The following is a 14,697-nucleotide window of genomic DNA, read 5'->3' as shown; positions in this document are numbered from 1 at the left end:
TCCAGGATACAGGCCTGGAAAAAAAAGCATTAGCATCTGGCAACCAAGAGCAGCACCCAGCATACGGGCCTGAGAGCAAATACAAGTCTCTGGCACGAAGAGGAAACACTGGGACATATGCCTGAGTGCTCCTGTCAGTCTTGCAGTGGGGGAATGCCCGTGTTTTTTTTTTTTTTTAATATATTTTTATCATATTACTGAAAGGAAATGCCAGGGACTGCTGTGGCCCTTGTCCCTTGAGGCTCCACTGCTGCCATCAGGCTGCACTGCCTTTGCAGCAATGAATATTTAAACAGGGCAATAAATATTTCAGAGCACATTCATCCCAATAAGAAGTCTACTACCATAAGAGAGATGAGACAACCACACAGGGCCGGGGCCACTCCCTCTTCTGCCCCTCTGGCTCCCACACTGCCTGCCCTTCCTTGGCCCTACTTCCCTCCAGCCCTCAACAGGCACCTGACAGCCTCAAATATTCATGAGCACAGTTCCAGTTACTTTCCAAACAAGCAAAAACACCTGTGAAAAAAGTAACAAGGTGCTCTCTTTCCACAGAGGTGCAGAACATAGCTAGATCATGCTCTGCTTTCATCTCTGCTGGGGTTTCTGGCTCTTGGGCACTCATACTCGGGAAGAAAATAATTTGCTTGAAGACCCCACAGGGTCTTAAATCTTTAAATATGGCACCTTAAAAGAGAAGAAATCCTAACATCACCAAACCCAAAGCTCAACCAGCACCTGGTCAAGAAACAGTATGTGACAATCTGTCCTTACTCCCCATAACTCTCTCCCTCAATTTCAGCAGCACATTTATTCAGGCATTTCTCGGGTATGAGCAGCTCCACTAGCCTCTCAGTGGGATGCTAACAGACATACACAGCTTGGCCATCACTGGCACAACTAAAATCAGCTAGAAATCAAGTTTAGGATGTAACAGAAAACCCATTCATTTACTCAGCTATCACCGGCTTGTCATTCATGTACTGGGGACTACTTTGACTATGACAGTGATAAAAGCTTTGGGTTCATAAGCAGGACCTTAGTTATGCTCTCACTCTAAGCTCCTTGGTCTTTAAAGATAATTTCAGGGGGTAACTAATACATAAAATCACATATAAAGACATTTATTGAGGTTCAAATTTGTAGGGCCACGAAACCATGCAACCAGACTCAAAAATTATCTTTTGTAGCAGCTTCCACTGCGTATCTACCTAGATTCAAAAGACCTAAGATATTTGCTGCTCACAGAGCATATGGACAAGGCTTCAGAGAACAAATACACCTACTCTGAGTGAAAGGAAGCCAAAAAGACACCCTCACAAACAGCAACCAAAGGGTTATCCTGAATGACAGACACAAGCTAGTCTGCCCTGGTTAACTGAGCTACACCATGGCATCTCCTTTCCAGGTAAAAGCTTTAATTAACAGCATACAGGAAAAGAGTAATCTCTGCATTTACTGGCACCCATGGACCATCTCTTAAAAGATGATGGTAACGAAACCGCAATCACAACGTGTCACATGCTGCCAAAGGTGCCTCTTGGGCTGCACAAGAAGACACTCTTCATACCTGGATCCTGGCCCAGCTCAAGGTACAAGCTGGGCACCAAATGGCTCTGCCCTGCCATGGCTTGGGCACAGCAGGGAGCGTGCAAGGGTATGCGACAACTCAGCAAGGTCTGCAGATGCAGTCTTGGATTCAACGGCTAAATTCCCCTGCAGTCTCATTTCAGCTGCTTTCAGACCTTTGAAGGAGAACAGCTGGGTCTGTGCTAAGTGCAGGAAGGGCCCTGCAGCACTCTGAGTTTTCTACCACAAGCCAGAGCTCCTGCTATTTCCTCCCTGGTTCTCATAGCCAAGGGAACAGACCAAGGCAACCCCCAAGTGCTGAGCAACGTTCTTAGGATGGCCAGTTTCCTGTTAATGAAATTCTCTCATCCTTCTGCTCTGTGGCACGAAATGGCTCCAAAGTGAAGTATTGAACCATCAAACAGCAAAGACTTTCCAGACAGCATTACAAGGAAGAGCACCTGCCTACTGATAGGTGGGTCAATCACCCACCACCACCCTCTGTCCCGTCTGCTCCTCAAAGAGCAGCAGCATCCCTTGGTCAAGACTGGCCATCAGCCACGCCACCAAAAAGATGCTGTTTACACTAAAAGCGTAAAATAGCAGTCACAGCAGTGTGATTCAGAGACTGACAACAATCCTGCTGCTTTGCCAGTGGTGAGTCCTGGGATTTTATATCTCTGCTTCTAACTACCACTCCAGCTGTCCTTCATATATCACTGAAACGAAAGGATCATCAGAAGTCAGATGCAACCTGTACCAAAAAACACCTTGTACTTTCCTATCTTATTAAAAGACCTCATACATAGAGAAAGGAAAACATCTTGGAAGATGAGCAAATTACCTCACCAAGTAATTTAGGGCAGGAGCCACCATTTTACAGCAGACATCAAAATAATGAGCACTCCTCTGCTGACTGTGCAGCTCCGTGTTATTCCCATGATGGGCTGCATACCCAGCAGCATGTTAAACATGGAAAAAACAGCATCTGATCCCACTCAAGAATAAAAAAATACATTTTTGATACCATACAAGAAGTGTTAGAAAGGAAAACAACATTTAATTCTGTGGCTCCTGAGGACCTCTCATGACTCAGAAAATAAATGCAAACAGATGAAAAAGTTAATTTGGATCATATCAGCTTCACTGGCATGCAAAGGGCAGAGCAGGCACCCTGGGGAGAGGGAGGGAAAGATTTGCCATAGATCAGGTGACAACTGACACCTAGATCGCTGACAACTGACCTAAAATGCCACAAGATTTGACCAGACCCTACCCGATCTCCTAATTTTCAAAGGAGCTACCGCCTCCCTTAAGAGATACAATGTGTGAAACATGTAACACTGAGGTCGGGGAGGAAGGAGATCCTGCAGCACAAGTATGTAAGTGGTCCAGATAATAATCCTCACCACATTAAGAACAAGCCAAATTAACTGAAACAAGAACAAAGCGAAGTGAGTTGTTCTTTTGAAGATGTAGAATTTTCAATGCAAAGCAATGAGGACATAAGGAACCAGAATAATTTCTCCACAGTCTGAGGCTACTGCATGGAACAGACAGGCAGTTGCTCTGCCCTAAAAAGATGCTCCTTGAAAACAGACATCCATCTGCAACTCAACACACTCAGATTGGGAATTTAGAGATCCAGCTTGCTGTATGGGCTCCACGGTCTCATTCCCTGGATGGGCCAGCACAGCCCACAAACATCACTGTCAAACCTGAGAAATGTTCTTCAGCATCAGCCCTCAATACTCGCTTTTAACTCAACCTCATTTGATGGGATCTGAACTGCCCATCATCACAAACTGAGCTTTACTTCTGTCCTATTAAATTTTTAGGAAGTGTTTCTGCTCAAAAGTGGCCAACAACATGAGTAGTAGCCCATAGCAGCCAATATATTCATTGTTAACAGAAGTGTCCTTGATTTGTTAGGCCTTCAACATCCACTAGATGATTCACAGGAAGACTGATACATCTGGAAAACTTCCTTCAAATTCTTTGTGATGAAAATTACCCTTTTAGCTTCTTCTTGCATGTCTAGGACATAAAGCCTTTTCAGAATTTCAGTATTTGGCACCACAGGGCACAAGGACCACTTCCATTTTACAGCCACGGTTGATGATCATAAAGGAAAAGGTTTAGTGCTCTGCTTCTGCTGGGTACTACCATCATCACACCTAATCAACAGATTTACCTCCATGCACTTCTGCAAGAGCAGGGCCACCACAGCTGACTTCACATGAGGGCACAGGAGCAGCTCACACGGGCACAGTAATCCCCTGGCAGAAATTTGGGACAGACACAGCTGAAGGCAATTCCTGAACCACTTCACAGCTGAACTCCTGAAGATGTCCCTGCTCATTTCAGAGGGGTTGGACTAGATAACCTTTAAAGATCCCTTCCAACCCAAATCATCCTATGATTTTAAGGTTTTATGATTGGCTACAGGAACACTCTTCTGCTAGGATTGTCTGAACAGTAGCCAGGAGGCTCATCACAACTCTGCATTTAAACCATGTCACTGGATCTCAGAATAATTATGTAGTGACACACAGAGCCTCACAGCTAACCTAGAGGCCTACTACACTTTTGAAAGCCACTGCAGCCCTCTACAAACGCCCTAGAATAATGAAATTCATCTTCCTGTATGCTCTTCCAAAACATTAGCAAATTCCTATTATTCAGTTCTAGCTATTCTTCTTCTCTGTGTTACAAATAACACAGCTCAAAGTTTCCTACCCACCCACTGGGGAAAAAAACAAAAAAAAGCCACTGGCTCTCTATACAGTTCTGCTTTAAGAAGAGGTCTGTTTGGGAGATGTGTTCTTGGCCATGTCAGCTGCTAAGCAGGACCCAGCCACTGATCAGGCAGGGAGGCTTGGAGCTGGCAGGCAGGAGGGCCAGGCAGGCACGGATCTGAACGGAGACACTCGGGTCTGCAGCCTTCAGTGCAGCTTTCTCCTGACTTCTGTGCAACGTTTGCAGTAACTCCTGCAGCTCATTGTCAAAACCGATTAAGAGTACTCCTAACAAAAACCAAAAAACGTTCCTGAGAAATCACAGTTGAGCTGAAAGGGACAGTGAAGTCACCGCCTTTCTCACCTCCTCACAGCAGGGCTTGTTAGAAGACCTTCATTTTGTCTAGGGCCAAAGTCACCATCAGGCTGCTCAAAGCTACAGTTTCAGACTTGATGGAGAACAAGGATCATAGATCTTTAATCTGCTTAAACCCGATTTAGATTCATCTCATTGAATAAGAAAAAGTATTCAGAAGTTTTGCTTTCTGATGAAGCACTGAGATCTCCACAGTATTTTTTCCACCCTTCAGAAGTCCATGTTCCCAGATAAATTCACTCTCACACCCTTGCAGCATTTTGATCAAAAGAGGCTTTGAAGGGCTAGAGTCCCTCACAAAAATTCTCTTAGGATGAAGATTTGCAACTGGCTTTGGATGACCTAAATTCTTTCCGCCACTAAGAGAGTCAGCCCCTCCTTGACTACAGCACCTCATCAGTCACACTTGGTGTATTCACAGGCTGTCACCCATGTCCCTGTGAAGGACACACGGAGCAAGGAACTGTCCAAAGTTCTCACCACAGCCTTCAGTCACCACCTTCCTCATTCCTCTATCTCGCCATACTACACTCTTTCCCACAGATTGGCTCCATCACACAGTCTAACATGACTCTGAAAAAGTATTTACACCTCCCAACCAAACTCATATAAAAGGGACTCCTGGAACTACTTGGCCTGCCTTTCCCACTGCTTCAAGGTAGAATGCTTCATCCTGGAACAGGGTGGAAACAGACCTGAGAAAGGATTTGCAAAGTCAATGTAGCAACGTTAAATAGCATCACGCACAAAGAAAAGCAAAAGAGAAAGTTAAAGCAAACAAATCTGCATTAAATATTTGAGCACAAAGCAAAGCTAACACAGCACAATATCTTATAGTCAGCCAACAAATTGATTAATTCACTAATTTCACCAAATTAACATGCTATTCCTCCTATACCTCCTGATTCATGCTGTAAGAATCCTTTTTAAGTTTAGATAGATTTAAAACTATGTCTGTTGAAACTGAAATCCTTTCACTTGCTGCCCTATTTATCTCAACCACATTTTATAAAGCAGGAAGGAACACACACTGCAAAAACAAAAGACTTTCATACTTCTGCTCTCTAATATTCTGAAGTACTTTGCATAATTGTTCAGTTTTGATAACCTCCTTTCATATGATGCCATAGCAAAAATGAGAAAAGCTACAAAGAACAACAAATCAAATTAATGGTTTCACTCTTCATGGAGGGTACACTAGACAAAGGAGGACTAGTACTATCTAAGAAATCCAAACTCCTCTCCAAGGCATTTTTAAAATCAATCTTTTAAAGTAATTCAAAGCAGGTTTTGCTATAAAGACTGGAGGGAGAGCACAGGCCTAGATAAGAAGCTTCAGTGAGACCCGATAGGTGAATGATGGTCTATGCACTGCGTAGGTCAAACTCTGATTATCTACATCTTGGCTAATCAAAAGCAATTATCTGAAAGTCAAATATGCCCTCCAAGTCAGGTAACTCATGGAGACAGGACTTATATACAGCACACAGAAATCCTAAACTCCACAGGACCTCAACTGCAGACACTATGAATTTTAAGCAGGATAACTGGGAGGACAGTTCAGGGGGTTTTAACCACACTCAAGACTCCAAGCCTGAGGGCAGACTTCAGAAGCTAGAAAGATTACCCTTGCAATTACTTCGACATTTTTGGTGTATCCATGCACCCTCAGATTACAGGCTACTTGGAGTGCAATGCCAGTTAGGTATTTAGAGACTACTTGGGGTAAAAATCTCCATTACAGGCAGGGCTGGTAAAGCCAGGCTGTTTACTTCCCGTTGCAGGACCCAATGTTCAGTTGTTAAAATTCCAAGATACCATTCAAACTGAATTTTTTTTCATGCTGTCTGCAAATGATTTTTGAGTTGGTGACTTCTTTTGTTACTTAAGCCATAGCTACCCAACACAAGAAAAATGTAGGGGGCATATTTTGTCTTAATCTTTATGATTAAGAGAGGAGGAAACCACCACATAGGCTTTGAAAACTCTAGGAGAACTTATTACTTACACAAAAATTCGCATTTCAGGAATCTATATTTAGATCAGCAAAATCTGACCATACTTTTGTTATAAAAAACATTATAACAAAAGTATGGAAAATTACAGTTGCTGTCTTATATTTAATCAATCTCCCAGTAAAGCTATATGCAATGGTCAAAAAAGGCTAGAACACAGAAAAGAAAGAAGTAACAGTATGCAAAACCTGCCAGAAATGAAAGAAACAATTCCTTCTTTGTATTTATATCTTTATATCTTTATATTTCTCACAGAAAGAGCAAATGGTGGCAACAAGCTTTATGTTAGAGAAAGACTTAGCAATGCTCAGAAAGGCCAGCAGTGACATTGCAAATACTTTTAAGGCAGGTTACTTGTCATCAGGCATAGTTTAGATACTGTTTATTCTAACAGGAAACAGAGATGCTCTTATGGGTGGCTGGTAGTGCCCCTTGCACCCCATGGTCTGTGATTTTATGCTCTCATTTGGACATCATCCTCAGCTTCACAGGAGATACTAGCCAGGTCAGATCTAGGTCTGGAGACCACTGAGAGCAGGGAAATTATCCACCTCCAGTACTTTGCACCATCTCCTTTGCAGGGATGATGTAACATCAAGGAGCAGTTACCCACCTCAAATCCAAAAAAATCAAGAAACAGACCTGCAAGTACAGCAGGAGAAAATTAAATTGAGACAAGAAGCCTGAGCACTATCAGCACAGGCAGTGACAGGGAGCAAAGAGATAGAACAGACAAGTATGACTGCAATAGGAGCAGAAAAGGCAAACTAAATGAGGAATGAAGGGAGTGGGTGGAGAGTTAAAAAAACCTATGACAAGGAGAATATAGTGAGGACAGGGAGGAGGAGGAAGAAAAGCAAAGAATTAGCAGGTCTAAAAATCAGCTGAGAAGGAACTGAAGGGATCAAAGTAAAGTAGTCGTCTGGCAAAACAGGAGGGCACGTAACTGGAGAGGAATGGAGGCTGGGAGAGTATGGATATGGTATGGCTTGTATGGGACAAGCTGCTGACCAGGGATCATGGGGAGAGGGTGAGAAGAAGAAGCACCCATCTGTCCTCCGGCGATGAAGGGCACAGGTGAGACAGGAGAGGTCACACAGGGGTGGAAGAGAGGGCAAAATGTGCATACCAGTGCAGACCCCCAAAGCCTAAACCAGAGCCTAATATTGCAAAACGTCACCATTCCTCTGCTGTCAGCAAATACACAAAACCAACTGGCAAACACAGATCAAGCTGGTCTGCACAGAAAATGACAGCTAATTACATAGTCAGTCAAAGTGGCAGAGGTCTGTGGGCTGTATCTGGAACGGCCAACTCTGCCACTGATAACTTGCAGGGGTCATCATGGTGCCACATACACTGAAGCTGATGGGGACAGTTAGAGGGTTGTCTGTTTTTTCTTTTCTTTCTTGCAGAAAAAAAATAGCATACAAACATGTGATTAAAGACTATCATAAATAGCCACAGAAATAAAGAGAACAAATGAAGGTTTCTTTCCCAACTTAAAATACAGAAATGCCATGTGATTGAAATGCCTCCCCATTACCATCTTGATCATTCTCAATTCAGTTTAAGAATAATATTGCTTAATGAACAGTTCTGCGGAGAAAAAAAAAAGATCAGGTATTAAGTTCAACAAATGTTGAACAGCATTTGTTTTATTTTCTTTTATGCAAGCAAAACACACTATTTTTTCCAAAAGCTTACAGTTGAGCATTAATTACTCTGGCTTCTATGAACCCTACAAAATCAGCCTATACATCTCCTGCCTTCATTGGTCACAGCACAGCTTCCAACAGCACAGCAAAAAACCATCCTACATAGCAGAGGATCATAAGTGACTCTACAGGAGCATACCAAAATACTTTTGGTAGGAAAATTAACATTTCTCTACTCTGATTCCAGAGAACATGTCTGATAGAAAGAATACTGACTACATCCTTTTAAATGGTATTCTATTTAAAAGAAGACTGAAGCAAATTAACCATCTCCTCCCTGATACTCAGACCTCCAAGGAATGCCTGTAAGTGAAGTCTGTGACTCTGCAGCTGGGAGGTAAAGAACTCATTGCAAAGGGGTAGCCAACTGCACACACCATTTGCTGGAAATGGATCTAAAACAGGAACAAGGAGCATTTTACCTGAAGCAGTCAGTAATACCAGAATCCACATGTCTAAAAAACATCACACACAGAGACACCCATTGCAGACCCCTTTTGCACTGGTACTAGAATTTTATAGTAGAAGGCTGCTCAATACTAATTAAATGCAATGGAGCCATCATGAATTAATAACCTGAAGGGAAAGATGTTGCTGGTTTTAAGAGCCTGCCGTTTTTGCAACCTTGAACTTTTGTAATTTTTGGTAGCTCACTACAACCTCTTTACTGATCCAGATACTCCATAAATTAATAGTTCTTAAAATACAATTAAAACGGTATGTTAAATTTACACAGCCTTGGCAATCAAATATCACAGACAACTTAGGCATCCTCATTTCTCAATTCCCAGGGATAACCACCTAGTCACCTGCAGAAGAAATGCACTAGGGAGCAGTGAGGTTATTTCTAGGACAGGGACTCAAGGAAATGGCAGTGCTGTATCAAGTTGCTTTTCTCCATCCTGCCTAGGAAATGTTGAATAAAGCTTCTGCCATTCCAATGCAGGTCTACAAACACCTGCAGTGGTTTACTTCTACTCCAATGCATCTCAAAGCGCTCAGCACAGGAAGCAAAGAGAAAAATACTAAAAAAACAGGTTTTGACAGGCCCCACTGACTTTTAGGCCCTTAAGAGTAAGCCCTTCTCAACCAGCAGTTAAATCTCTAAGTATAACAACAGTTACAAACACAACCCATAGCCCCACCTCAAGCAACTATGTCTAACATCAGGGAAAGTGAGATGCAGATTAATCTTTGCATTCCCAAGGGATAGTCTCCTGGAAAAGTGATTGGACAGGATTTCTCTCACACAAACCTCTGATGCTGACATGGTGTCTTGCAGCACTAAGGAGAAGCCCTAAGATATACAGCAGAAGGGAATGAAAAGCTAGGGGACAGGTATAGGCACTGAGTCAGATACCATGTAAACAATCACCATTTCTTGAACAGCAAAGAAAGGGGAAGAGCAGAAGTCCACGGACAGAGAAGAGAGCAATTCCCTTCACACAGCTCATGCAAGTTTGCAAGATAACACTAAAGCACAGAGCAAGCACAGAGCAAGCAGCAAGAACAACTGAACTGAAAGAAAAGGGACATGCAATCCTCAAAGCAGGGAAAAGGGACAGGGAAATAATGGTAGGTCCTAACAGAAGTCCAAGAGGAAAAAAGGGGGGCCTTCTACTCCACACAGATAAAGCTTTTCTTTCTTAATTCTTTCTTTTAAAGGAGCAGGGGAATTCTGCAGCATCCAGCTTGCCTGGAGGGGAACAGAACCTAAAGCAGCCGTAAGGGGATGGGAGGGGGAGGCTGTTCTGGGACTCAGTCTCCCTCGCAGACAGTTCAGACAAAGGAGGATGGTCTTCTATAATGGGATGCATTGTACATTTTTAGCTAGCACAAGGTGGCCGTCGTGACAGGGTTCCCCATCTCCTGTCTCCCCTCCTCAACTACACACCCCTGCATAATCCCAACATGGAGCAGAAAGATCTGTTTTATCACACCATTACTGTAATGGGAAGCAGAGAAAGACAGGGAAAGGGAATGAGGCAGAGGAACTAAAAGGAGACAGAGCAGCCTTTAATGAGTCAGCCGCTGCTCTGATTTAAATAAGATCTCCATTTAAGGAGCACTGCAATTGTTGGGTTTTCTTAATTTAAAAAAACAAATCACTGACTAAGCAAGGAACTTTTGGCTGCACAAGTTGTCTCACAGCTACACACAGGGTCTGGGAGGGAAAGGGTTATAGAAGGGGGAAGGGAAAGGGAAGAAAACCTCTGGAAAAAATGAGACTGCTTGCTGGTTCATTTTAACAAGGACATAAATTAGTCTCAAAGCCACAAACGCCATCACCTCCCTGGGCCCTGGGCAGAGTGTAGCAAGTCGAACACGTGCCAAGATAAACGGCACTGGCTGGAGCCTCCAAGGGGTGCTGGGGGGACAAGAGGGGGCATGCTGGCAGGCAGGGCAGCAAAGATGCTTCAAGTGGTGCCACAAAATGGAGACTGGTGATCCTACAGCTGCACAAAAGCAGACTTTCTGATGTTTCTGCTTACACCCACATCAAAAGCTGGGAACTCAAGACAGATAAAGAAGGAAAAAGGGGTGCTGAGGTCAGAAAATAGCAGTTCTCCAAGGTCTGGCTTTAATTACACAAGCAGCCCTTCCTCCTCCTCCTCCTCCTATCTTGGAAGAAGGCCCGCCAGCGGGCAGCAGCCCAGGTGAAAGGTTCCATCGCTGAGAGCAGGGAGGGGAGCAGACAATGGCGGGGGGATTCATTACAAAGACACACACACACACTCTCAGCACTGCCGGCTGCCACATGGGCAGGGGGGACCCCTTAAGGAGGCAGCAGCTCCCTCCCCGCCCTCTGAGATGCTCGACACCTTCCCCCTCTCCCAGCCCTGATGGGAAACAGATTTGGAGGAAAACGCCAGCAAGGCACTGGGCTGTCCAAGAAAGGGAGGGCTTTGTGCTCCACACAAGCCAGCAACCTCAGCATGCACCACACAGAGAAAAAGCCTTTTAGCATATAATGCCCATCCACAGAAGACTCTCTCTTTTATCTTCAATTAGTACATAATGTACTGGGGCTCGTTTAACACTCATTTTCACTGATTTAGGATTAACGGGGATAAGGCTAAGGTACTATCTATTAATGAATCTGAGCTCTTACTCTCATTAGCAATTTTTGTTTCCTACTTTTCAAGCATATTTCTACTTTCCAGCATCTCCCATTTCTTTCTATCACTGTTTCTAGTCTTGTCACTCCACACTCTTATTTATTCTGTTCTATCAGCTTGTCATGCCTATGCAGAAGCTCGTCTCCCAGATCTCCAAGGAAGACAGCAAGCTTGCTCCTTACAGTGCAAGAGAAACTCAGATCAGGTAGGCAATGTTTTCTACAAACTGAACTAAACAGAGCAAGACTGTAGCAATGCTGAATTCATTCAGTGGCAATTACCAGCTTACCATACCAACAATATTTATTTTTCATAAATGAGACAGAGCCCCAAGAAAGCAAGTTCACAGGTTTAAATAATGGCACTCCGCTGCTTCAAACAAAACTGCCGAATAAGAATAATGTGGCTGGGGATATTGTCTTGAATGTGCCACGTTCCTTCAGCCCCACACTTTGCCAAACCTGCAGTGACTGCTAAGGACCAGACTAGCAACCAAAACCCTGAGAGAAGGCAGCACTCTGCTAGAGCCGAATTCACCTGTGCTGTCTTCCTCAACTCGGTGTACAAGCTACCCACCGTTCATCTGGATCCCCAACTGAAACACAGTCCGAGTTCTCCTCTCCTATTGTTTTTTTAATATGCATCTTCTCTGGCATCTCAGCATGTAAATACACAATGCAAATCCTGAAAACCTATACTAAATAGCACATACTCTTAAGACAATCATAATTCAAGGTCAAACAGTACAATAACACACAGTCTTGATACCTCCTTCCCCACGTCAATAAATTAAGAGTTTCTGTGGAAGACAGATTTCCCTGGAGTCTATTAGGATATCCTAAACCTTTAAACGAGTTTATACCCTCCTCTGTTTCAGCCAGTGCTCCAGTAGAATCTCATCCTTCCCAGCTTTGCACATCCTCAAGCCTGGGTCCTGGTGACTGCACTGCACAGACATGGGCTCCGAGCATGACAGCTGTGGCTGAAAGCACATTGCAACATAAGGCTGTGCAGAACAACTCTCTGAAATGTGCACATCTGCAGCTTAAGGGCACACACCTCCATCCGACCAGGCACACTCAGCACACAGCAAAACACAAATGGACGCTGACTGCAGAGACACAGCTTTCCAGCATCACTTGCTAAACTAAATATAGGTACAGAAAGCCCCACGAGATTTCTGCAGAGCTCGTCTGTCTCAGAACGGATAGCCTTGGTCCAGATAAAAAGGACTCTCTAATGGAAGGGACTAAACAGCAGAAGCAGAAGGTGGGGCTTGGGAGCCTGGGAAGATACCTTTAGAGTGGACAGAGACCTATTTTTCAGCTGCTGACAATCAATGCGAGATGAGAGAGGAAAAGGGTCAAAGTAGGTGCTACTTCTCCCAGCAGATTCATTCTGAGTTAGGCACCCGTGAAAGAGATGCCCCTTGTAGTGGGACATGCAGGATCTCAGCAGCAGCTAGTGAAGGGGGCTTCAGCCAGAGCTAAGGAAAGTCAAAAAGGCAGTATGCATCTATTCTGAAGACTTGCAAAGCTGTACAGAAAAAAAGCACTTGTGAAACCCAGATTTGAAGAGAAGTTCCTTCTGAGAGTCCTTCCCTCCACCCCCTTTGGGAATATTCCCCAAAGATTTCCAGCTCTGCAAGGCACTGCGGGGACATTATATAATGCCTAACTCCAAAGGATTCCAGCTCCACGATGCCGCTTTCCTACTCCTCCCTCCCTTTGCCCGCTCCCTCCGGTGGCGAGTTGCATATGCCATGCCAGGAAAAAAAAAAAAAAAATTCAAAATCCAAAAGCATACAGTAGCCTTAAAAGGCGAGCACTGTCCGACGAAAACCCTTTGCAGTGGATGCGCGACGGCCCTGGCAGCTGGGCGCGCTCCTCAGGAAACGTCAGCCGCTTTCCCCCGGGAAGACACGGGCAGCCCCACGCCTACAGCTACCTACAAGGGCTTCCCGGCCCCCGCCGTGACCGGCAGCCGGATGAAGCAGCGCCGGGGAAGCCGTACACCTTCGCGATCGGCCGTTCAAAGGCGGGTTTAGCCTAACTCGAAGCAGGGGCAAGCCGTGCCCCTCGCGCACCGCTCTCTCTAGAGGGCACTGCGAGGCTGCTCCGGGCAGGGGACCGCAGGAGCCCCTTCCCCAGAGCTCCCACCGCGGGCGCCCGGCGCGGCGGGGCTCCCTCCCGCACCGCTCCGCTCCGGGCGCCCCGCTCCCCGCCCAGACAAAGCCGGGCGGGCAGCCGCCGGAGCCCGGCCCTCCCGCCACCCTTACCTGAGTTACCATTTTCTTTTTCTCCATAAACCAAAATGGGGGAGGCCGGCCGCACGGGAGAGGGAAAATTTACAAAAAAGAGAAAAAAATAAAACGAAATAAAAAATCAGCAGCCCCGTGGAGGCGGGCGGCGGCGGCGGCTGCCTGCGCTGCGCTGCCTCGCCGGCGCGGTGCTCCCCGAGCCCTTTTTCCTCTCTTTCTTCTCCCGTGTTCCTCCCCTTCTTCCCCCTCCCTCCCCCCCTGCCGCCCCCCCGGCTCAGCCAGATGGCTGCGGGAAGCACCGCCCCGAATGCCGAAGGTAATTAATGCGAGCCGGGGCCGCCCCCGCCGCGCCCCGCCTCGCCCCGCCCGGCTGGGCTCGGCACGGCCCGGCCAGCCCCCGCCCCAGCCCCAGCCCAGCCAGGCGCTCCCTCGCCCGCCCGCCGGGACTCCCCACTGCTCCCCGGGAACCGGCAGGCTCGGCGGAGGCGCAAACGCGAGCTGGAAACAAAAGCGAAGGTGGCGGACCCGTGCAGCGCCGGTCCCGGCCGGCAGAACCTCACGGCCGGCCCGAGCTGCTCCGCACCTACCATTCCCAGCGCCCCAGGCCTCCCCCGCCTGCACCTCAGCAGGCAGGAGAAAGCATCTCCCGGCTGGAGGATGCTGGAGAGATAGCTGTCAGTTTTGCACAGACCTCCCTTCTGCCACAAAAGGGAGAACGCGTGGGTTACACGGTGTGTTGGCTGAACCGGAAGCAGTATCCGTGCCAGGATCTGCATTTCTATCATCATAAAACCTGGAGACCGCTGGACTCCTTCCCAGCTTGCTTTTTTCCCTCCCATTTATCTTCAGCAAGCATCTGGCCCTGAGCACCTGAGCACGCCACGGTTGACAGCATCTGTTCT

General features: G+C 46.0%; 1 protein-coding gene across 10 annotated transcripts in view; it reads right to left on the bottom strand.

Moving 5' to 3' along the window:
* Positions 1-14,697, bottom strand: part of RBFOX2 (RNA binding fox-1 homolog 2) — a 164,089-nt gene that overhangs the window by 66,303 nt on the left and 83,089 nt on the right. Inside the window, exon 1 of one of the 10 annotated variants that reach the window (XM_064702487.1) lies at positions 13,823-14,017. The exons of 8 other annotated variants lie outside the window; for them this stretch is intronic. In XM_064702487.1, coding sequence (XP_064558557.1) covers positions 13,823-13,840 — 18 coding nt within the window. In that variant the 5' untranslated portion in view covers positions 13,841-14,017. Of the gene's footprint in view, positions 1-13,813; positions 14,018-14,697 lie in introns of those variants that run through there. One more of the 10 variants, XM_064702486.1, reaches the window with a different exon arrangement.

Source organism: Zonotrichia leucophrys, chromosome 1A, assembly GCF_028769735.1.
Source record: "Zonotrichia leucophrys gambelii isolate GWCS_2022_RI chromosome 1A, RI_Zleu_2.0, whole genome shotgun sequence".
NCBI lineage: Eukaryota > Metazoa > Chordata > Aves > Passeriformes > Passerellidae > Zonotrichia > Zonotrichia leucophrys.
The sequence above is the reverse complement of the archived record's forward strand: the minus strand, read 5'-3'. Positions and strand labels throughout refer to the sequence as shown.